Source organism: Pan troglodytes, chromosome 12 (genome assembly GCF_028858775.2).
Source record: "Pan troglodytes isolate AG18354 chromosome 12, NHGRI_mPanTro3-v2.0_pri, whole genome shotgun sequence".
Taxonomy (NCBI): domain Eukaryota; kingdom Metazoa; phylum Chordata; class Mammalia; order Primates; family Hominidae; genus Pan; species Pan troglodytes.
The window spans coordinates 23,706,614-23,731,573 of NC_072410.2; the positions used below are offsets into that span (position 1 = coordinate 23,706,614).

At 38.9% G+C, this 24,960-nt stretch overlaps 1 protein-coding gene across 19 annotated transcripts in view; it reads left to right on the forward strand.

The window, feature by feature from the left end:
• Window positions 1-24,960, forward strand: part of REV1 (REV1 DNA directed polymerase) — an 89,475-nt gene that overhangs the window by 54,325 nt on the left and 10,190 nt on the right. For 8 of the 19 annotated variants that reach the window (XR_001715951.3, XM_063789479.1, XM_001160264.6 and 5 more), the window contains 7 exons: window positions 1,162-1,278; window positions 5,678-5,786; window positions 11,344-11,472; window positions 13,941-14,095; window positions 16,653-16,772; window positions 22,686-22,906; window positions 24,739-24,911. Coding sequence is in view for 17 of the 19 variants with exons in the window: in XM_063789479.1 (XP_063645549.1) it covers window positions 1,162-1,278; window positions 5,678-5,786; window positions 11,344-11,472; window positions 13,941-14,095; window positions 16,653-16,772; window positions 22,686-22,906; window positions 24,739-24,911 (1,024 nt within the window). In the remaining 2 variants the exon portion in view is untranslated. Of the gene's footprint in view, window positions 1-1,161; window positions 1,279-3,676; window positions 3,877-5,677; window positions 5,787-10,724; window positions 10,852-11,343; window positions 11,473-13,940; window positions 14,096-16,652; window positions 16,773-22,685; window positions 22,907-24,738; window positions 24,912-24,960 lie in introns of those variants that run through there. The other 11 variants (XR_008546311.2, XM_063789477.1, XM_009442975.3 and 8 more) reach the window with 6 other exon arrangements.

Below are 24,960 nucleotides of genomic sequence, written 5' to 3' on the forward strand. Positions count from 1 at the left end.
CATTGAAGACTAATGTAGGCAGGATCTGTATTGGGCATTTTCTAAATTTTTATCTGTATTTATTCCTTGTTAATGAATGGAAATTTTATGGTGGCTCTTGTCTTTGAGACTTGGGTCACTATGCTTTCTCTTGAGCAAATAACTTGATTAACTGTCCTGATGCCCATGAACATCCCAACTTTTTGATTGTAGGATAGTTTTGCATTATTGAATATTGCTAAAATGTGTTAAGTCGTCTGGACAGTCTTTGTCTTAGTGAAATTGCAGATATTTGTGAACTAGTCAGTATTTTAAAAAGCATACATTCTGGGTTTTTCAGTGTTTACCTCTGTCTGAAAGAGATAACTTAGTGTTTTCTTCTGAGAATCAATTCTTCCCTTAAATAAGGAATCACTATGGCACAGAAGCTGCTGTGTTAAAACCAGGACTTTATTTTTGTCATGGGTAGTAGTTCCTCAGCTCTGAAAGGAGTTTTTAGAATGTTAAATAATTGATTTTCATAGAGTAACTTTTTAATGCGTTGTTGATTTTATTTCTTGGTCCTCAAAATAATGCATTAAGTAAATATATATTTATCCCTGCTATTGCTTTACAAATTTATAGTAATCTTGTAACTTAACATGCATACAAAAGGAAATGATACAGGAAAGTAAGTTTATACTAAAGCAAAAATTGAGGGGCTGTATGCTCATGTTTGATAATGTGGTAGGTCAGATTGTGATTCCTATGCATATGTATTTAGTTTCTGTTGCTGTAAAATTGAGAGATAAGTATAGATGTTAACTCTAGAAATACAAAAAAAAAATATTTAGTTTTTCTTTCCCCACTACCTAAGTCTGAATCTAGACTCTTGAGTTGCCTGTTTCCTACAGTACGAAATCAAACAAAAACCAGGGAAGGCTGAGTTGACTGCTGCTTTCACGTTGAATAAATGTATCAAAATGGTCACAAATAATTGGCTTTTCTGGAGGTGCTAAGAAACTTAAATGACATTTACATGGTGATTGATAATCTTTAAAGTGTTAGCTTCTTTAAGGATTAATGTCTAAGTAAAGCTAAAGAAAAAAAGGCATGTTTTTAAAATCCTTTGAAAAATTTTTGCTTACATGTTGTTAACATTCCTGTACCACATGCAGAAATAATTTAATATTTTCCTCACAGGAAAACCAGTGGCTGTTACAAGTAACAGAGGCACAGGAAGGGCACCTTTACGTCCTGGCGCTAACCCCCAGCTGGAGTGGCAGTATTACCAGAATAAAATCCTGAAAGGCAAAGCAGGTACAAATGAGCTCTCTTTGAAGTCTTAGTGCTCCTGTGGATGGCTTCTGGATTTTGCTATTGGCATGGTTGTTATAGAAATGAGAGCAGAGTTGTAGCAGTTAGCTTTTTCATTCAGGGGTTTTAAGGATGTCACTGTTAGGTTTTGTTGAATTGGAGGGTGATAGTTTCCTGAAGTAGAGAGTGAAGAATGTTTTACAAGATATGATTGATTTGCTTTGTATCAATTTAGATTGGGGATAAAAATCATGGGCAGAATTTAAAGAAGCCTCTTTCTATTGTGAGAGTTAATTACTGGTCATTTGGTTATTGTATCACAGTAAGAATGTTAAAGTTTGTGTTGCTCAAGATTTGTATGAGGAAGTAGAATAACAAACAGTAGAACTTTTAATTTATTGGAATTAAAAGTAAACACCAGTAATCATTCTCCATATGCTTTAGTGAACCTATTTGTTACGAGAAATAACCTTGTTGCCTCTCTTGACTTTTTAATTTTGGATATTAATAAGCAAAATCATAAGTTGTACTAGTCATAATACTTATTAAGATTTTCATGTGTCTATTGCTTTTTTCCCCTGAGTAAATTCACTGAGAAATGTTTTCTTAGAAATTAAATTTTTTTTGATAACTGATTAGTTTTCTCATGGTTGTTTTGCAAAGCCAAAGAGAATTTTTTAAATTAGTGTCTCAGAAATATATTACCCAGAAAGTAGTCAGAAGTTAGATATACAGTGAAATGGAAAGCATGCAGTTTAGTTTTATTGCAGTTATTTCAGTGCCCTTGTCAGTTATAAAACTTTGGGCTTGTCACAATGACTCCAATGAAATTAAGGCAAAAGGAAAGCCAGCGAACATCTCTGAGGACTTTTTTGGGATTATAGTCTTTTTGTTGGTTTTGATCATCTGTTTATGTGGTCTTAAGTATGAAATAACATAATTGCAGATACATATTTATGCTTTGCGTGTACACTTATTTCCAAGTTTTATAAAGGTTTTCTTGGTCTTTAAATCTTTTCAGAGATTTTTGAGATTCTAGAATTTTGTGTGTCATGAGTAGATGTGGAGTAGCTGTTACTGAACTTGTTGAGATTTAGTTGTATTATGGTATAGGTAGTTTCTTAGGTATTGGTAGTATGGTTTTTGTGGTAGGTTGGTTTTTCTTTTTGTATTTTCTGTGTGCTATTAAACGATGAAATCTTAAGTTCTAGAAAATAAGAAATAGCTTAAGGAAGTACACATACTTGTCATATATTAGGCATTTATGAAATACTAAAGAATGCTGAAAGAAGAAAAACCACCATGTATATACTTGCAGTAGCATCTTCAGTGCTCAGAGTCTCTCTGGTAGGTAGTCTTGTTACACACGTCCTTTTATCGGCAGCCTACATTTAAAATTTTGACCTTGACAAGCTCACATTCCTTAGGAGTAGCAGAGAGCTAGTCCTCTTTTGTCTTTTCTTCTGTTACAATCTTACTATAAATGGTTTATTAACACAGTACTGTCATTGGTTACTTGTCTTCATCAGTTTAGTCACCTAATTTTTATAACATTTTAATGACCTTCTATAATCACATCCCCTTCACATCTAAATGTGGGTGGTAAACCAGAAGGTAATATTAGGAGAAATATTTAAATTTCACTTGCCATTGAAAATTGTCAAAAGGAGATTGTCCCGTCACTAGAAAAAGATTATATGACAGTTTGTATTTTATACTCTTACTTTAACTTGATGTCATTTACTTTTATATCCTAAGCCTTTTCACGTATTAGGAGCTCACCAGAATATTTGCTACATATAAAATGAATAGATTATCCTTTATTATAAAGTTTGATTACAACTAAGCTTGTGCTCAGAACTTTTTTCAGTGCTTTTGTTCCTCTTTGCTTGTTATTCCCTGATCTTTCTTTCTCTGGGTCATTATCAGACATGGCACCAAATATAAAAATATTGAGGATCGGTTTAGGAATTTGAATCTTTGGCTTCTGTGCACTAGCTTTGAAAAACAAAAGATCAGTTCTAATGTTTGGCTTATATGTCTAGACAAAGTATTAGGACAAATAGCATCCTTAGTCCTTTTTGAAACTTTAGTTTCTTAGTTGTCATATCCAAAAACTCTTTAATTAGCCCCGTGCAACCAGGGTATCTCATCCATCCATGACTTCTTTTGGAGGCTGCTTCCTGAGCAGTACTCAGTAGTCACACTTCTCATTGATGATCTCATTGTTTGGAACAATTTATGCTCCAGATTTCATGGTTGGGGCCTTTTACCCCTTCCTGGATTTCCAGGATACAGATGTTTTCTATCCCATCGACAACTTCAGTTTTCATTCTAAAGAACAACAGTTTTAAAAATCGTATTAGTCATAGATTTATTCTCAGCGATTTCTTTTTCACAGACTTGGGTCCTGGCCTCTGATTTCTCCAACCGTTCCTCCACATTCTCCATGTGCCCGTCTAGTTTGTCAAGTTTTGATGAGCAGTTCTCTACTTTGCCCTCCAGTGAGGACAGTGTGTCCCTGCATTTCCCTGAATCTCACATGAAGCAACTCACTCCGCTCGTGGAGGGACCCACGCACTCTGCTGCACTGTGGAACAGGTCAGCCAGCCCAATGGAGAGGAACACGATGGTGCTGCCTCTCAGGCCAGGGCACTGGGGGCGCATGGACCACAGAGACTGTTCTCTCCTCAAGCATAAGTTTTCTGTTATTTTCAAGACAATATCTTAGATAACTAGCCCTTCAGATACCAAAGTCAGGTAATTCTCCAACTTGTAAGGCATAACTCATGGTTACACCTTGGAAAGACAGTTGGTTGTGGCTGTTCAAGCTTCAGCACTCCTTTTTTTGGGGTCTAGTAGCACCCTCTGTTGAAGTGTGATACTGACAGTCCTGAAATTCTTACAGTTTTTCAGCTTAGATGAATGGACTATTAAAATTTATATTTAGCCTTTTAAAACCCTCCAGAAACACTGGGTAATCTGCTTGGGATTCTGTCTTTAATTTGTAATAGTATAGCTAGCATACGTTATTCATATGTCAGAAACTATAGCTCACATTACACACTCTGCTGTTTTGAAGCAAGTAGGATTTGACCCCACTGAGATGTCAGTCAGTTTGATTTGCATTTGTGCTGTGTATATATGGTTGCCGAAATCCAGAAATGCTTGTATGGGTTGCATAGTTAGATGAAAGATGCTGATGCTTACTGGTCAAACCAGGAAGAGTTGTTTAAGCCCATGAAGCCAGAGACTTTGCCAGTTTTCCTGGTGGTGCATTAACGTGGCTGACTTCACAGAACAGTAAGTCTGAAATAAACAAAAGAGAAATGCTGGGTTTCTTAGTTATGTATTGTTACAGTGCACTCAAAATAGATTTGTCTGGAATAGCTGAAGTGATATATTTTGGGTTTGTTTTACTAATGGTACTTTTGTTTATAATAGTAGAGATGTGGCTGAGGTTGTGGTTTTAGAATGTGATTTTTTTTTTTTTACAGCATACTCTTCCTGGAACCTAATAGTAGTATCCCAAGAGACCTATGATGAAGTTGTGTTTTAATTTATTTCTCAATTACTAGTGAAGCTAAAGGTGGCAAAGGAAGTAAAGTGGCATGCAGCCAGTAGGCTCTCCAGAATGTGTGGTTTTGTTTTCTTGTGTAAAGTTGTAAATTTGGTTTGGATATTAAGAGATGTTGGTAAGCCACACTAGGCTCCAGTTGTGTTCTCTAAAGCATCGATACTCTGATCACACTTGAATGTTTTTAATTGAACATGCATTATTAAACCAAAATACAATTACCTGTAGCGGGGGATAATGTGACATGTGTACAAAAGAAAAAGCTTGAATTTAGGATGAAACCTCTTCATGGTTTGTGACCTACTAAATTATTGTTTGATCAGATAGATGGTAGGAATTTCATGTTTGTTGTACCCGTTAGTTAGCTTTAAGTTTTACAGATAGTTCTTTTAGGAAACAGCAAAGAATATTCAGAGAAATTTATATTTTTCATTAACTTTTCCCCACTACCGAGAGCTGTACAGTCCTTTTAAGGTTATAGGAGGGAGTTCATCTCCCTGATCACTTCTCATCCATGTCCACCTCCAGGGACTGTGTGTTATAGGATATTTTATGTTTATCTTCTGGTGTATTTAAAAAAAAAAAAAAACCTCCCAGGACACTTTGAATTTATTATAAGTTTTTATCTGCTGATGAAGAATATAATGGAAGCGAACCATTTTAGAGTTTTCTTTTATTAGATAAGGAGATAATACCAATAGAGATAACTGTATTTGGAATTTACTAAACATTTTTATATGAAAGTAATGGAAAACAAATTTCTTGAAAAAGTTAGGGAAAATCAGTTTATAACGTATAACCATTAATTTTTTTTTATTTTTAAAGCAGATATACCAGATTCATCATTGTGGGAGAATCCAGATTCTGCACAAGCAAATGGAATTGATTCTGTTTTGTCAAGGGCTGAAATTGCATCTTGTAGTTATGAGGCCAGGTATGTAGAAGTTGTGTGTTATAATTCTTAATGAATAATTTGGTTAATTATTTTTATATAATTTTTTGAACTATAATCTTTTGAAGTGGATTCAGACCTGCCAGTCAGGCCAGTGATTTAAATGTTACAGACGTGTTATGAGGTTTTAGCCTTAATCATTTCATTTATGCCCCCCACAACCCCCCACCAGTGCTAGATGACTTTAAACAAACAGCTTACTAGTTCCCTGATGAGAACCAATAGGTCATGTAGTAGGAACCAAAAGAAATTGGGGATCATCATTTTTACTGTCTTTTGAAGAGTGAAATAAAAGAACTAGATTTTTTTTTAATGGAAGAGGACTTTAATATTTATTTCCTCTAATCTTTTGTTTTTATTGCTAAGAAAAATATCTTGTAATCCATACTTCCTGATACTCAGTTTTTTTAGTGTTAAAACCCATTTGCCTATTCAATTATAAGTAAATAATTGAATTATTGGCATTCTTAATATCTCTAAGAGTGTTGTCAACTTGTTAGCACCAACTTTTTGTATAGGTCTTCATCTTATAGTGATCTGAAACCATAATTATAATTGGCTGTTTCAGTATAGGAAGAAACACACACACACATATATATATATATTCCTCATAATTTAAAAAATCGTTTTGAAATAATTGGAATAGTTGTAAAAGTAGAGGGAGTAATAATTAAAAAGAGAAGTCTTCATTTTTTTTTTTCCTTGTCAACCAAACACAGACATTTTTACCTATATCACACAGCAAGCCCTTACACATTGCTGGCAAGTGTTAAAGTATTCAATAATTTCAAAACGAAACAGAGTCTTAGATCAGTTACATCTTTTTTTTTTTCTTTTTTTTTTGAGACGGAGTTTCGCTCTGTTGCCCAGGCTGGAGTGCAGTGGCACCATCTTGGCTCACTGCAAGCTCCACCTCCTGGGTTCACGCCATTCTCCTGCCTCAGCCTCCCAAGTAGCTGGGACTACAGGCACTCGCCACCACGCCCGGCTAATTTTTTTGTATTTTTTTAGTAGAGGCAGGGTTTCACCGTGTTAGCCAGGATGGCTAACTGACCTCGTGATCCATCCGCCTCAGCCTCCCAAAGTGCTGGGATTACAGGCCTGAGCCACTGCGCCTGGCCTAGTTACATCTTTTTAGTCTTGATTCAGAGTTGTGGCTATTCAGGCATCTAATCTGAAGAAAAAATATTTGAGCTCAGCATCGTCTAATCATAATAGTTTTTTTTTAATTTGCTAATTATTTTATTTAAAGTATATTTAAGTTAAAAAGCATTAAGTTCAAATGTGCATGCTTATATTTTAAACTGTTTTCCATTCATGACATGCCAAACTTTTCCTCCCCGGCTAACTTTGCCTTTCTCATTAACAGAATTATGTTTTAATGGTTTTCATTGTCACTTGATGCTGTGGCCAAGGAATTGGAACTTACTTTAAATGATAATTAAGTCAAATACAAATACGTTTTGAATTGTTATACTGCTTTTTATGAGCACAGGCACTCTAGAGCTGAGTTTATGTTGTGCTCAGTAGGCTAGTCTCTTTTTCCCTACTAAGTTAATGAATGGTGGCCTGGACTTCAGATGGCTAGACAGTTATGTGCAGTATCTGGAGGGTGTGATGAAGCCCAGAAATATTCCCAGTCCTTGAATTTCGCTAGTTGGTAAAATGCGAGCTCTGTTTACCCTTGCTAGGCTGCCTCTGCAGGGTCTCCCTTTATACCTTCATACCCAGTCCCCACCAAGATGAATGCTGGCTGGGGAGCAGGGCTGCCTCCAGGTGAAAGTGTCACCAGCTCTGGTGGCTTTGGACTCCAGGAGCCACAGTTGTGTGTAGGCACTAGGCTTCTGTTGGGTGTTTGGATGGTGCATTTATATTTACCCACGGTAAATATAAATTTACCTTTATAAATTTGGTCAGGCTTCATGCCTTGCAAAATAATTGGGGTGACTATATGAGGACAGAATACTATATAGTGAGCCATTCAAGTGCCACTTAAGTGCAGATGTTTAAGAAGATACATAAAGTGATGAAAATGAATTTAACTTGAAGAAAAAAAAAATGCAGCTGTAAGATTTTTGTCCCTTAATTGTGATTTTCTGTTTTCTAGAAGGCTATTCCTAGTGAAAGTTTCTAGAAAATAGTTTCTGGATACTTGTTTTGTGGCCATCCAACAGGTTATGTTTTCCTTATCTGAGGAAAATTTTTTTAACAATTTACATAAGAGAAATGTTTCTGAGTTTGGAGTGGGGACTAGATTGTGGGGATGATCTGCTCAGTTTGATGCAGTGGTGAGTTTTCACTATACATAGCTTAATAATGGGGCCAGCAAAGGATAGAATGTGAATATGAAATGGTAGAAATACAAAGTAGAATGTGTATATGTGGGTCACAGTTTGCACTGCTGTTAGTAGTTGGCCTATACTTACAGTAGAGAGCAAACTTTATATGGAATCAGTGAGACGGTAGATTGTACATGAATAGGTAATGATACACAGATATCCTAGAATCACAGATCTTTAAAGTCAAATAATTTCTAAACCCCGTTTTCTTGTGTTTTTGTAAGGACCCACTACCTTTCTTACTTTATGGATGTATTTTAGTATGTAGAATGGACAGTGACAGTGGTTTGACGGCAATTTTTTTCCCCCAGAGATGAAGTCTTGCTCTTTTGCCCAGGCTGGAGTGCAGTGGTGCTATCTCGGCTCACTGCAACCCCTGCCTCCCAGGTTGAAGCCGTTCTCCTGCCTCAGCCTCCCGAGTAGCTGGGATTACTGCTCCCGCCACCACGCCTGGCTAATTTTTGTATTTTTAGTAGAGATGGGGTTTCACCATGTTGGCCAGGCTGGTCTGGAACTCCTGACCTCGTGACCCGCTCGCCTTGGCCTCCCAAAGTGCTGGGATTACAGGAGTAAGCCACCACACCCGGCCAGCAATTTTTTAATATTGTTGAATCCAACACCAAATACAACTGTCTGAACAAAGCATATTGCCAGACAGAATATGTCCTCTGTGCTTTAAATGTAGGAATAAACTGTTTTTGCAGCATACACTTAACGAAGTTTTGGTAATTTATCCTGTATGGGATTTTAGTTGTAATAGATGAGTCACGGTAATTAAGAGACACTTTGGACTTTTTTGTAATTGTGTTTACTCATTTATTTTCTATGGAACAAAGCTCATTTCCCAGCCATCAACTCAAGGTATTTGGCTTCCCTAGTATGGCAAACCTAAGGCAAACCAAAGGAAAAAGGTTTTCCTTTTTTGTTTGTAACTTCCTTATAGTGTCTAATGGCTCTTAAACAGTTTTCTCTGGGTACATTTTACATGAGTACATAAGTAGATGTACTATATTTTACAAAGTAATTTGCTTCGGAAAATTTTTCTGTAAATTAATGTTTTGAAAATGAAAATATTGTAAATATAAGAACATGATATTTACAGGGATTATAAACACATTTTTTTTTTTTTTTGAGATAGAATTTTGCTCTTGTTGCCCAGGCTGAGGTGCAATGGCACGATCTTGGCTCGCTGCAACCTCCACCTCCCAGGTTCAAGCGATTCTCCTGCCTCAGCCTCCCGAGTAGCTGGGATTGCAGGAGTGTGCCACAATGCCTGGCTAATTTTTTTGTAGTTTTAGTAGAGACAGGGTTTCACCATGTTGGCCAGGCTGGTCTCAACTCCTGACCTCAGGTGATCCATCCACCTCGGCCTCCCAAAGTGCTGGGATTACAGATGTGTACCACCGCGCCTGGACTATAAACGTATTTGGGTTTTTTTTTTTTTGAGATGGAGTTTCGCTCTTGTTGCCCAGGCTGGAGTGTAATGGCGCGATCTCGGCTCACTGCAACCTCCACCCTCCAGGTTCAAGCGATTATCCTGCCTCAGCCTCCCGAGTAGCTGGGATTACAGGCATGCGCCACCACTTCTCGCTAATTTTTAACTTTTAGTAGAGACGGGGTTTCTCCATGTTGGTCAGGGTGGTCTCGAACTCCCCCTCTCAGGTGATCTGCCTGCCTCGGCCTCCCAAAGTGCTGGGATTACAGGCATGAGCCACTGTGCCCGGCCTTATAAACACATTTTTAAAAAATGAGTTATCTTTAATTTGTAAACTCAGCTTTTACATGCTGAATCTATATATCTGGCATAATTATTACCTGAAATTTACCCTTTTCAACACCAGACCTTTTTTCTGCTTTCTGATAACGTTTCTAAATTATTTTATGTTTCTACATATATGTCTAAACTGTTAGGTATCTACTTTCTTCGTTAGTGGACAAAGCCTGTTGACCATAGGTCATCCTTTTCTAGGCAAGTGCAAGGTTGTCCCCATGGAGGTCATGGAGTTTGCTTTATTTGCCATCCTATACCCAGCACCTCGCTAAGTCCTCGACACATCAAGAATTGTTTTCTTTACAACTCTGTCATTTTCCTTCCTCTTAGGTATTTCTTATCTACTAGGGACTTAGCACTGAGACCATTTATAATATTACTATTTTTATAAACATAAAAATGCATGTGATTTTGCATCTACTGCTGAGTAACTTGGAGGACTCTTTCTTCTTGGCTTTCATGGTCTGGATGTTGGGAGGGTGCCAGAGGCCTATGAGTAACTGGCAACTGTTTGTATATATGTTTCTTAAAACAGGGCACGTCTCCATGCTGTGTAGTAAATATTTATTGAACAGATATATAGAATAACTATTATCCTATTATATAATATGTAATTTAGTGAAACATTGCTTTATTATTTTGCTTGTTTTTACTATAATTTTTTTTCTTGATTCTTTACAGAGTGATAAAATAGAATTTTACTAATTATGTATAATTCCATAATTATAGTTTTGTGGTGAATGCTCCAAATGTCAAAGGTAATGTGGGGCATTGAGACACACAGATTTAAAATTTACCATTTTCAATTAGGTCCCTCAAAGTTCTGGAACCCTGGCTCCTGCCCAGAGTGATGTCCTACCATGTACAATGCTGTTGGCATCTCAACCACTGTGGAGCCACTTCAGGAGCATGGAATTGGTCAATTGGGAATTGGGTGGTAATAGGATGAGTACATTTTGTCTGTTTGTCACATAGCACTGTTTTGTGTAGTTCTTTTGTTTATATTCTTTGTCTTTGGGGGATGAACCCTGGCCAAACTGTGCCTTGTATTAGGGGAAGAAAACCTCTTTTTGACAGCATATTCCTGCTCTGTGGTGGTTGTGATATCACCAGCATATGGCATGCTGGCATCTCTGCAAAGGGGCCAGAGGTATGAGTTTTAGGAGAAAGCTTCAGATACAAGAGCCAAACCTGGTATTTTAATGACATAGTTGGCACATCTACATGTGTCATTTACACTATTCAGACAGTTGTGACTTTTGGGGGAAAACAAGGCTGTAAATTTTAATGCCTATCTTTAATCCCTAATGAGAATGGAGTTAAGTGGAAATTATAAATTAGTGGCATGGGGAGATATCAACATATTTGATAAATATTTGAGTTTAAAACTTCCTAGAATAACCTCCATTGTGTTTTGTTCTCGCTCTAGGCAACTTGGCATTAAGAACGGAATGTTTTTTGGGCATGCTAAACAACTATGTCCTAATCTTCAAGCTGTTCCATACGATTTTCATGCATATAAGGAAGTCGCACAAACATTGTATGAAACATTGGCAAGGTACAGTGTATCAAACCGTCATTTTGTGTCTGTGTTTTCCTTCTTTTAGCTAATAGTAAAGACAGTTCAAGTTTTCTTTAGGATTGTCAGGATCACTTTTGTTAGAATTTTATCTTCCAGGAACCACTCCTCAGCATCCCGGTTTGAGACCTTTCTTTGGGCAATTTCCAGGTAGCTCAATCTCAAAGGATAGTTTTGTATTGCCAAAATTGTTCATGTGCTTCCTTGGTTGATGTAAGATCTGATTATTGGCTTATATTACTTCTAGTCTGTGGTTCTGGTTTTCTTCCCATGGAGCCAGATAGATGAAGGATGGAATTTTTTAACCTGGTTATTCTCTTTTATTTCATTTTAATTATAGTTTTGTTCAAAATTAGAACTGATGGGTTGATAACAAGTGGAGACACTTTAAAACCTTTATCTTCTTAAAATCATTGGATATGCCAAAAGTTAGTTTTCATAAAAGTGGGTCTTTAATAATAGTTTCAAAATGGTTGATGAGTTGGCTTGAGAAAAGGTGACTAATTTTAAAAATATTTAAAATTGTAGGTGTATTTAAAAATATTTAAAAGTGTAGATATATTCCATATTAACTCAGGACTCAAATTTGTTAAAAGTATAACCAGCCTATGTATGCTGTAAACCAGGGGTCAGCACAGTTTTCTGAAGGGAGCCAGATAACGTTTCTGTCACTCAACAGAAGTTCTCAGTTCTGCGTTGTGAATGGAAAGCAGCCACGGGGAATGTATATGAATGGGCTTGGTGTAGTTCCAGTAAAAATGCATTTACTGGATGTTAGGCCAAGGTTTGTCAACTCCTGGGCAGTATTAATGTTCCAAGAGATAGACTTCTTGCCTCTGTTTTCACCTCTGCCTCTTCCTTTTTATGCGTTAATTTGAACACCAGTATCTGCTAAGTACAGGTGACTGCTAGATGCTGCTAGTCCAGAAAGGAATATCTAATCCTTGCCCTTGTGGGAGCTTGCTTTAGTAGGAGAGAGAGAGAAAATGTGAAGGAACTGATTATTTCCTGGCGTCATTATGTAGGAGTGAGTGCTGAATGATAAGCCACTTATTATAGCTATTCTATTAACACAAAGAGAACACACTAATTAACTTTCCAGTTATAAGTTGGGTAACTAAATAAATAAATCCCAAATACAGGAATGTTGGTATTGTCAAGTGGAACGTGCTTCAAATCCTCTTTGAAAGGAGGAAGTCGGTGGTAGCATCCAAACGAGGGCTAGATAGGGATGGGTAGTGGTGCTCTTGTGTCCTGGGTATTGAAGCCCTAGAGCAAGCATCAGCCTGTGCCTGAGGTTATGAGGATGTGAGAGAGAGAGCTGTGACCTATACTCCTACACAGTCACATGCACACGGTCCCGGTAGAAGGCTGGAGACAGTTTCAGTGGCATGTTTCTATTCTTAGGGGAAAAATACCCACAGTAGTGTTCTTCTACCACCCTTGGGAAATCCTATCTCAGCTTCATATTCTCCCTGCCTCAGGGCAACTTTCACTCTGAAGCAAAATACCTCATACCAGATATACCCTTCTGTTCTTAAAAATGTCATACTTTAAGCCTAAACAAAACATACTTATTTCTTTAATAGAGATCTTAATCTGATTGTAACCTACCTACAGTAAGGTGTAGGTGAGAGATGAGGACCGCCCTCCTAGTATACATTACCAAGTGGATTATGAAAGACAGTTTTGATCCTGAGGCCTCTTGGGAAAGTTTCCTCCCATTTCCGGTCCAGTTCTATTTTGTGATTTCTTAGTCCTCGTATTACCATGGGGGCCACATAGCAACTCTTGTCTTCCTTTTTCTTTTCTCTAATTAAAACAAATCCTTTTTGTGGATAGATCCTATGAGATGATTTTTTAAAAAGTATGTCCACATGCAGAGAGTGTAGATAACTATTCTCAGACAAGCAGTTGGGATGACTGGCCACTTTTTCCTTCTGTATTCTAGGCCTGCTACAGTGAGTGGAATTTAACTGTGATATTTTGGTTTTAGGAGAGTAGCAATTACTGATTTGTCTAATTTTTCTGTTCCTTAAAGGATTCTCATAAACCATTAGATTAAATGTTTTGACAGTTCAAATTCACCCACCGGTTTTCAACTCTTCAAAGGTTTATAGAAGTATTGTCAGTATAGAGAAACTGAAATAATAATTTATGCTGTGTTTTTGTTTTTTTGTGTTTAAATTTTTTTTGTTGGTTATTTTACTCCTCAAACATTTTCCTATCCAATATGCTGTATTTTGATAGTTAATAAGGAGAAAGAGAACACACTAATTAACTTTGCAGTTAAAAGTTGGGTGACTAAAATGGTACTTCAGCCAATTCATTTAAAATGCCTTGTGAGGAAATAGAAAAAAGAGAGGATAAGAAGACTATTTTGCAACATTGGGTCTACCAGATGGTGGCTGTGGCTGTGATTCGTTGCCTTTGCTCTGTGTTGATAGCTACACTCATAACATTGAAGCTGTCAGTTGTGATGAAGCGCTGGTAGACATTACCGAAATCCTTGCAGAGACCAAACTTACTCCTGATGAATTTGCAAATGCTGTTCGTATGGAAATCAAAGACCAGACGAAATGTGCTGCCTCTGTTGGAATTGGTTAGTATCTAGCTTATCTTGTACTCAAAAGAGTTGCTTTGAGATTCTTGAATATCAGTTAATTTTATGGAGTTTTTCTTTTTATTAGCTTCCTCTCACTTGTAAAACCGTTTTTAGCATTGCTTACAATTGTGTGACACACGAGATAAGTGCTGGAAATATAAGTAAATGGTTGATCATCTTTGCAATAAATAAGTTAGAATATTTCTTACTTATTCTTAAAAAATTGGAAAGGTTTCATTCAACATTTGTAAACAGTTTTTTTTTTTTCCCAAAAGTGAATGGAAACCGTATTTAAAGCTAGGTGGTGGTATGGGTTTAGAGTTGCGTGTTAAGTCTGAGTCTTGTTACTCTCTGCACTTCAGCCTCCCGGCACATGGAGCTATTCCTGTCTTCACTCAGTTCTAGAAGTCACCCTGACTCCAAGTGCTCTCAGTAACTGTCCAGTCTCTCCTCCATCTCCATCCATGCTGTCTTTAAACCTTGTACTTTGTTTCCACAGCTGCTCCCAGCACTTACCCTGCTTTTGTTGATTCTTCCAGCCGTGTCCTCTGGAACTCTTTCATACTTAAGCTTCCCTGAGTCACCTCTTCCTTTCTTAACCCACTCATTACCTTCTGGCAAGATACCCCTTTTCTTGCCATTCTGTTACTAGAGCCAGTTTGTCCCTGCCATACTCAGTATACCACAGGCTTGGAAGGTAAAGTTAACTGTCTTAGCTTGCCATTGTCACTTTCAACCATTATTCCTCCATCTTCATCCAAAAACCCTTCTTCCTCCAAAGTTCCCTGTCTCCTTTGTACCCATGAAATTTACTAATGACTGAGTGGTGATGCAGAGAGGCTAATGCCATTGAAAGAAGAATTTGTTACTTCCATTTCCCGAGAGGAGGGGGCACACCGTGCTACACAGCACTACTGGGGAAGCACCAGGGTGGTTAGGAGACAGAAGCTGAAGGAGTGGCAGACGGAAAGCCTAGGCTCCAGAGCCTTTGTTAGGGTTTTTTTTCAGAAAGGCAAGGCAGGGCTGAGGAAACACTTTGGGAGTGGCTAGTTTGAGTAATTCTGGTGGGCTCTGGGCTATAGGGGTGGTCCCTAGTTGCCTGGTAGCTGGCCCTGGGACAATTTAGGGCAGGAGGTGGTTAGGTTGCATATGACAAGTGTGCTTCCAGGTAAGAGGTTTACTGTCTTTAGGAATTAGCCAGCCCTGGGAGGGCAGTCTCTCCCCAGCCAGCAGGATTTTTAAGATTTCAAAACACTGCAAGATACAGAAAATAAAAAGTATGATTAATACATTCCCAGCATTCCTACAGCTACTGGCTAGCCTACCTTTTACCCCCTGATGTTGGCCCACAGATGTTGGTAACATTTCACTTAGGAATTCTATATTCCATTGTCAGGCACAATTTTACTTTTTTGTTTTTAATTGTCCTTAATTTTCATTTATAAGTGATCATATGAATCCGTTCTTTTAAGTTTAAGCATATGTAATGCCAAAGTCCCACTTTATATTTCCACTCCTCAGTGCCTTTCCCCTCCCCTGAACTCACTACTTTTATCATTTTGGTGTGACTTCCCAGAACTTTCCCTGTTCGTGAATCTCTGTTTATATAAGTCTTCTATAAAACCAAGATATGTCCTCAATATAAGTCTTCCCTTTGGAGATTTTAGTATTCACGGAGAAGCCCACCTAGCAGCTGAGCTCTGCAGATCCCTGCCCCTTCTCAGGGCTTGGTGCCCTTTTCCTCCACTGCTTCTGTGGCCCCTGCCCACACCTACACCATGAACCTCACTGCCTGTCTCTGCGTTTTGAGGACTCTTCTACCCTCAGTTCCCGCTGCTGCTTTGGGCTTTCTGGTTTCCCCAGTCCAGTAGCGCTCTTTTTATTGTCATTTCCCTACCTCTTCTGTCTCCTGTGGTTGGGAACATGAACTACTCTTTGATCATGGCCTTCAATTCCTACAAACACCCACTCTGAAGATCAGGACTGCTGATTGGGCACGGTGGCTCATGCCTGTAGTCCCAGCACTTTGGGAGGCTGAGGCGGGTGGATCATGAGGTCAGGAGATCGAGACCATCCTGGCTAACATGGTGAAACCCCGTCTGTAAAAATACAGAAAAATTAGCTGGGCATGGTGGTGGGCGCCTGTAGTCCCAGCTACTCGGGAGACTGAGGCAGGAGAATGGCTGGAGCCCAGGAGGCAGAACTTGCAGTGAGCTGAGATCACAACCACTACACTCCAGCCTGGGCGACAGAGTGAGCCTCCATCCCAAAAAAAGAAAAAAAAAAAAAAAAAGGATCAGGACTGCTTTCTCTATTCCTGCTTCTGGTTAGATGCTGAAATGGCACTTGCGTTAGAGCAAAGAGAAACCTCCTTCCAGGTACTCTGTTGGTTATAATCTAAATACTTAGCAAAATTCTACACCTTATTTGAAATAATCAAAATTTATTTTTATTGTTTTTAGAAACTTGATAGATAACCTGTATGAAGAGATCTTTGCTGAGAAATTTAAAAAATAATTGTGACTATTTCTTGGATGACTTTTTTTTTTAATAGGTTCTAATATTCTCCTGGCTAGAATGGCAACTAGAAAAGCAAAACCAGATGGGCAGTACCACCTAAAACCAGAAGAAGTAGATGATTTTATCAGAGGTCAGCTAGTTACTAATCTACCAGGTAAATATAAATATTTTAACAATACTTTTATTACAGGCATTATAAGTACTTTTCATATCTATAATATAGAACTGTGAGACTTTTTTTTGCCCAGACATGAATATAAAAATTTTTAAGTCTTATTGAGTGTCATGAAAAACAAAATTTGGAATTCTGCATTAAATATCCCCTCAAATGATTTGTCAGGACCTTAATGTTACATTTTTGTTTTGCTTCTATTCAGTTTTACTTTAGGTATTTCTCAAGTAGCAAGATTCTAAGAAACAATGTTAAAAGGGAGGATGATGAAATTGACTTTCAGTCCTTTAAATAAATGATTATTGAAATAGTTTACTCCTGGGCTAAAGATAAAAGCTTTGAGCTTCGATTCTCCTATGTCATGCTGCAGGACTAGCGACAGTTTTCTGAGTTTATTAAACAAGTAGTTTTAAAAGTATAAATGTGTGTGGGCTGTATTAGGAAAAAGGAAACGTAAAGAAGGATTGTGTTTTCAATTAACTCCACTCATGGAAGAAAACCTTCCATCTTAACCTTTCTCACCTAAGGGGCAGGATGTTCAGTTATTTCATATTTTTGTGTAGTTACCTATTTATTATAAAGTGCCTCTGTCAGCTTTGTAAAGTCTTTATCTTCATTTATAGTGAAAGTTTTAAAATTCATTTGTTAAAAGTAGATTTAGTGGCATTTTTAGATGCCTATTTTTAAGCCTAATAAAAGTATGTCTGAACTAACTTAGAAGTTTCTGTTAACAGGCCATAAATATTAAACGACAGAAATGGCATTTTATGGTAGGTTAGTTTTAAAGCTTCCTGACCCCCGTAGTATATAACTTAAAACGATGTATTAGTGTCAGAAATGTGTAATATGACATTTTTGATGGTTAGTTTCACATTTAATTTGAGAATACTTTATAAAATCAAACTAGCAAATTACTGTAGTAGACAACACAGTTTAAACATTTTTAATAAGAAATCTTACTGCAGTTTTATATAAGAAGGAACTGGTATATTTAAAGCTGCATGTAAAATTTGAGTTTTAAGTTTATTACACTAGCCATCTCTATTAGTTTTCTAGGGGTGCCATAACAAAGTACCACAGACTGGGGTGCATAAACAACAGAAATGCGTTGTCTCACAGTTCTGGAGGCTGGAAGTTCAAGATCAAGGTGTCAGCAGGGTTGGCTCTTTCTGAACTGAAGCCTCTGCTTGGCTTGTAGGTGACCCTCCTCTCCCTGTGTCTTCACATGGCCTTCCCCATATGCATGTCTCCGTCCTGATCTCTTCTTGTGAGGATACCAGTCAGGTTGGATTAGGCTCATCAATATGACCTTGTTTTATCTTAATTACCCTTTAAAGATTCTGTGTCCAAATACAATCACACTGTGGCCGGGCATGGTGACTCACACCTGTAATCCCAGCACTGTGGGAGGCCGAGGCAGATGGATCATTTGAGGCCAGGAGTTCAAGACCAGCCTGGCCAACATGGTGAAACCCTGTCTCTACTAGAACTACAAAAAAAATTAGCTGGGGGTAGGTGGCACATGCCTGTAGTCCCAGCTACTCAGGAGGCTGAGGCACAAGAATCGCTTGAGCCCGAGAGGCAGAGGTTGCAGCGAGCCAAGATCGCACCACTGCACTCCAGCATGGGTGACAGAGTGAGACTGTGTTGAAAAAAAACAAAAACAAATACAGTCACATGGTGAAGTACTGGGGTCAGGACTTCAGCATATAAATTTGGGGAAGACACAGTTTAGTCCAAAACACCATCTTTAAATCGAACCCTTTTTGTAGTTTTCTTTGTGTTTTTGTTTGTTTTAATAGAAATAGGGACGTTTTAGCTACTTGACCTAGTAATCCTACCATTCACCTTCATTTGCTTCCTGGCTGGAAAGACTTTATTTCTTTTTTTTTTTTTTTTGGGATGGAGTCTCGCTCTGTTGCCCAGGCTAGAGTGCAATGGTGCGATCTCGGCTCACTGCAAGCTCCGCCTTCTGGGTTCACGCCATTCTCCTGCCTCAGCCTCCCGAGTAGCTGGGACTACAGGCACCCACCACACACCCGGCTAATTTTTTGTATTTTTAGTAGAGATGGAGTTTCACCTCTGTCTCGGTCTCCTGACCTCATGATCCGCCCGCCTCGGCCTCCCAAAGTGCTGGGATTATAGGCGTGAGCCACCGTACCCAGTGAAAGACTTTATTTCTTGAAGGGCAAGTGTGAAGTTACGTGTCCTGGCCAAGCTGAGGCACAGCCTTGAATTTCCTAAGGGAGATTTGAAAGATAGGGCAGCAGATTTGGCCTTCTCTTCTTCAGAGCCAGGTTCTGTATTGCTCACAGTGGTTCATGTGGTTTTCATAAAATACCCAAATCCTTAACCTGACTGTTATAGAACATTTCAGGTCTATAAAATATCTCCCTTCTCCGTTGTTACTCCTGTCCTGAAGTGTGTTCCACAAATTATAAGCTGTTCCTTTAAAAAGGGGTTTCATATAGGAGAGGGAACCTTCTCTGGTGGAGGGGTTTGTACAGTGAAAGTCCTGGGGATTATTTTAGAAAAGAAACCTATTTATCTTTGTTAAAGACTAGTAATTTCTCAAAGATATTTGGTGATAAATATACAGTACCTATTTATATCTTGTGGAACATGCTTTGGAGGAACTTGGTTCTCTAACCAATAACCAGGAGAAATTCAGTGGTAACTTGCCCCATCTCCAACCTCTTTAGTCCCTTGTACCCATAAATGTTTAGTGACCACATACGTGCTGCGCACAGTAATAATTAGAATAGCTACATAAGAAGGAAAAACACAATAGTAAGTTTTTGCTTTAGGAGACTCCACAGAATAATAATTGTGTATTACACTAATAAATACGTTTCTTAATATGATCTGGTTACCTAATGAAAGAAAGGATTGACCCCAATGACTATTACAGTTTGAAGAACCATTTCTACTTTTTCTTTGGATCTTTGCAGGGCTTTTTACCTGTGCATGCACTCTTCAATGAAGGGCCCTCTGCACCTCATTCAGCCTTTGCTAGGTTTGTGCATCTAGCATATGGATTCCCTCTCTATCCCATTTTCAGAGAACCACCATGATCACGTAGGCATTCATAAAGTCTGCACTAATACAGTAGCTACGTAGCCAAGTGAAGCTAGTACAATTTGAGTTAAATTAAAGTTAAATAAAACTACCAATTCAGTTCCTCACTGCCCTGGCCACATTGCAAGTGCTCAGTGGTCACATGGAGCAAGGTTCTCCTGTATTGGATAGCAGATGAGAACATTTCCATCACTGCAGAAAGTTCAGTTGAACAGCACTCCTGTAGATGGTGAAAACTTTATTCTTTGAAGTTTACTCCTCTATATCTGTATTGGATAGCCAAGTTCTGGATGCCAAGGAGGGGACATTATTGGCCACTTTTAACCTAGGGTAATAGTTCCCCTTCAAGGACAGATGCCAAGTCTTTGTCCCAGTTGCTTGACCAGGAGCCTCCTTGACTCTCTCTTCGTTGAGATTTGGTTCTAAAAGAGCATATTTTCCTTCACCTTTTCCTTAATAGGTGGCTGCACTCTTTGGGCCCGGAGCCCCCCTTACTTTGTCCATAGAGTTGCCATCTTTCCCTTACAAACACCTACTTAATTGACGTATTTAGTTAAAACTAGCAGCCCTCTTCAAGGTTTTGGTCCTGGCTCCAAGTTTAATTTTCCCACCCCCACTCAATAGGAGTTGGAGGTACACCACACCCCCTGCCTCCCTCCCCCACCTCCGGTTCAGGCCATTTCATTCCATCAGATGAGCCTGCATGGAGAAGAACTGTGCTTCTTTCATAGAGGGATGTCCACTTAGATTAGATGGATTACGGTTAACTTGGTGATGTTTAATATAGCCTTTCCTTTGCACCTGTAGTGCATAATTTGTTCTAGTATACTCAAGATACTCTAAAATTTTGAACTATGGGTTTCTCCCCATGCCCATCCACCCCAACACATGCACACACTAACACAACCCAGGATGATGATTGTCTCTTGCTAATCTTGGAAGTCCCTGAGAACAGATTTGTTCCCCAGAACTGTAAGGGAAAGATCATGGTCAGATTATGGGAGTGGGAAGTGAGGCAACAATGGGAGGGACAAAAGAGAGACACAAAGTCTTCCCTGATGTTAAGAAGTCTTATGACAAAAAAGAAATAACAAAAAGAGCAAATTGAAGAAAAAAGCCTTTCTTAAAAGCAAATAGCTGTGCAAAGTGTCTACCTTTGACAAACCAAGTATGTAATTTGTCTATTCCCTTGTGTTTCTCCTCCCCATTTTGAAAAGCACTTAGGTTTCACTTAAAATTTTACCTTTTGGTGAATGGTACTTCTCTGGAGGATTTTTTTTTTTTTTTTTAATTGTTAACTCGGGGTCTTTGGTATTTACTTGCCCTTTGTTCTGGCTTGGACTTTAAAATGGCACAATTGTGAACGAGCACCCTTAACGCCTTCATCTCACTTCCATTAAGGAATAAAGTGTCTGGGTTTAAACTTGTCTGACCCACATTGATGACTTCCTAACCTTGTGTTGTATACTGGTTCCAGAGGTTTTCCTGGCAGAACTTGGACTAGATAGTTTTTCTGCTACTGAAGACCACTCAGGAGGATGGGAGCTATGAACAGAAGTTAGCAGACATCACTCTGAGCTCTCTTTTTTAAACACAGGGTCTTGTTCTGTCACCTAGGCTGGAATGGAATGGCAGGTTCATAGCTTACTACAGCCTCAAACTCTCGGGCTCAAGGGATCTTTCCAACTCAGCCTCCCAAGTAGCTGGGACTACAGGAGCGCACCACCACACCCAGCTAATTCTTTTTTCTATTTTATAGAGACGGTCTACCTCAGTTGCCCACGTTGTCCTCAAACTCAGACTGTTGGCCTCCAGCAATCCTCCTGCCTTGGCCTCCCAAAGTATTGGGATTGCAGGTGTGAGCCACCACACCCAGCCTGAGTTCTCTTTTGATAAGTTCCTACAGAAGACCAGAAACACAACGCTGTCTTTTCCTCATTGATGGAAAATTTTTACTTGATGGTGTGGAACCATTTTAATAAGCATTATAGTTTCCCTCAGTTACTCCAAACCTCTTTCCCAAATTTGTGGACCTTTTTAAAGCATTTAGGGCAAATTGAAGAAAACCAAGACTCCAACTTAGAGCAACAGAATTAATCAGTATCCTTTAGGTGGGGCTCAAACGTTACATCTTGCAGAATAGGACATAGGGACTGCTGCCTGCTGGCCCAGCTGTAGGAGAGTTCATATCTCTTCAGAGAGATCATCCTTTTGATTAAAAAAAAAGTCTGTCTTCTACCCCCACCACCAGTTGGTTTGGTTAGGGTCCTTCATCCTCAGGTCAGTGGTATGTGTGATAGCATGTAACATTTCTGGACTTGGGCCCATTTTGTGAATTCTTGTTCTGTTTTTCACTGAAAAAATGTGGCTGATACCACTGTGAGATTTGGTGATGACCGAAATCATAATAGATCCCTTACATTTCGTGAGTTGGCTAGTATGTCTGTAAGTCACACTATAGACTTGTTTAAATGACAGTTGATTCCTTAGTTGATTTTGTGACTAAGATACATATCTTGGTATTATTCACTAATAAAGAAAGTGACATTTTTGATAACTTGAGTTATACATATTTTAAAAGTTTCTGGTTCATCTATATGTGGAGTCCAAATTGAGAAGTAGAGTCTAGAAATACATCTACTAGCATGATTTTGCACCAAAAAATTCTTCAGCCTGTGGATGCTTCAGTTATGTTGCCTAAAGACTTTAAAGATTATTTTAAACTAGTTGTTTTGTGCATAAATGGTGGGTATTTTGTGTTAATAAACTTGTTATTAGTAGCTTATTCTGCATACTTAACTATATTCCCTTTCCTAGGAGTTGGACATTCAATGGAATCTAAGTTGGCATCTTTGGGAATTAAAACTTGTGGAGACTTGCAGTATATGACCATGGCAAAACTCCAGAAAGAATTTGGTCCCAAAACAGGTCAGATGCTTTATAGGTTCTGCCGTGGCTTGGATGATAGACCAGTTCGAACTGAAAAGGAAAGAAAATCTGTTTCAGCTGAGATCAACTATGGAATAAGGTTTACTCAGGTACTGATCATTGAACAGATTTTACCATCTGTTGCTCTTTATATTTTTACATAGTCCTACCTCTACAACTAAACCATTAGACCCTCGATGCTTGAAATTAAGTCTTAAAACTGTTGTATCCCCAGAGCCTCAAGAAGGCCTTTTAAGGCACTGTGTGGTAAGGTGTAGCCCCAGATAAGACTGAGACCGAGGAAACTTAGCTCTTGGGGAAATATACTAAAAGATTATGCTTTGGAGGCCAGTTATTAGAGAACTTGAGATTATAATTATTCTAATTAACAGTGAAAAAATAAAAAAGATGAGAAAAATATTTTTAATGTTGAAATATTTTTTAAGCTGTAGTTAAAATTAAGTTTCAGCAAACCCCTCCTTATGCAAGCTTTTGGAAAGCTGCAGCACAGATGGCTGAGTAGTTTCCATTTTCCTTCAGATTATGGATTTGGATTTTTTTTTTTTTTTTTTTTTTTTGAGATGGAGTCTCACTTTGTTGCCCAGGGTGGAGTGCAGTGGCGCAGTCTCGGCTCACTGCAACCTCCGTTTCCCAGATTCAAGAGATTCTCCTGCCTCAGCCTCCCAAGTAGCTGGGATTACAGGCACCCGCCACCATGCCCGGCTAATTTTTTGTATTTTTAGTAGAGACGTGGTTTCACCGTGTTGGCCAGGCTGGTCTCAAACTCCTGACCTTGTGATCCGCCTGCCTCAGCCTCCCAAAGTGCTGGGATTACAGATGTGAGCCACTGCGCCCGGCTGGATATGTCTTGAATTTGTATGTACAAACAACACCATATCATAAGGATTTGAAATGTGATGAGCTAATTACCTCTGTGCCTACACTGTGGACCTCAGGAGTTTTGTTTCCTTACGCATGGAGATAGATGATGTTTGGGCTGTAAGCACAGTGTTGGAACACACATTTTATTAGCAGAACTTATTAACATAATTACAAAAGAATTTTCAACAAGTCAGTGATGGCATAGAAAAGAAAGAAAGGGGCCCTATGCGGTGGCTCACACCTGTAATCCCAGCACTTTGGGAGGCCGAGGCAGGCCGATCACCTGAGGTCAGGAGTTGGAGACCAGCCTGGCCAACATGGTGAAACCCCGTCTCTACTAAAAATACAAAAAAATTAGCCAGACATTGTGGCAGGCGCCTGCAATCCTAGCTACTCGGGAGGCTGAAGAAGGAGAATCACTTGAACCTGGGAGGCAGAGGTTGCAGTGAGCCGAGATCATGCTATTGCACTTCAGCCTGGGGGACAAGAATGAGACTGTCTCAAAAAAAAAAAAAATGAAAGAAAGGAAAAATATCTTTTAAAAGTACTCATTACTTTCACTTTGTTGGGAAGGTGGGTATTTGTATTTAATAGTTGAGGGTATACCAAACAGTTTTTGTTGTTGTAGTTTTACTTTTTTGAGACGGAGTCTCCCTCTGTCGCCCAGGCTGGAATGCAGTGGCATGATCTCAGCTCACTGCAACCTCCGTCTCCTGGGTTCAAGCGATTCTCCTACCTCAGCCTCCTGAGTAGCTGCGATTACAGGCACCCGCCACCACGCCAGGCTAATTTTTGCATTTTTAGTAGAGATGAGGTTTCACCACGTTGGCCAGGCTGGTCTCGAACTCCTGACCTCAGACGAATCCACCAGCCTCGGCCTCTCAAAGTGCTGGGATTACAGGTGTGAGCCACCGCGCCTGGCCACATTTCTTTTTAATAGATGCTGAGCATGATAGTGAGTAACCAACATGTTTAATATTCAAAGTTAAAATACTTGAGAACAATTATTAGGTATATAGGAAAGTGGAATGGAAGTTTCTCCACGTTTGTCTTTCCATAGCCAAAAGAGGCAGAAGCTTTTCTTCTGAGTCTTTCAGAAGAAATTCAAAGAAGACTAGAAGCCACTGGCATGAAGGGTAAACGTCTAACTCTCAAAATCATGGTACGAAAGCCTGGGGCTCCTGTAGAAACTGCAAAATTTGGAGGCCATGGAATTTGTGATAACATTGCCAGGTAAGCTCACCTCAGAAATGATATTGGTAATTATATTTCAGTACAGGTT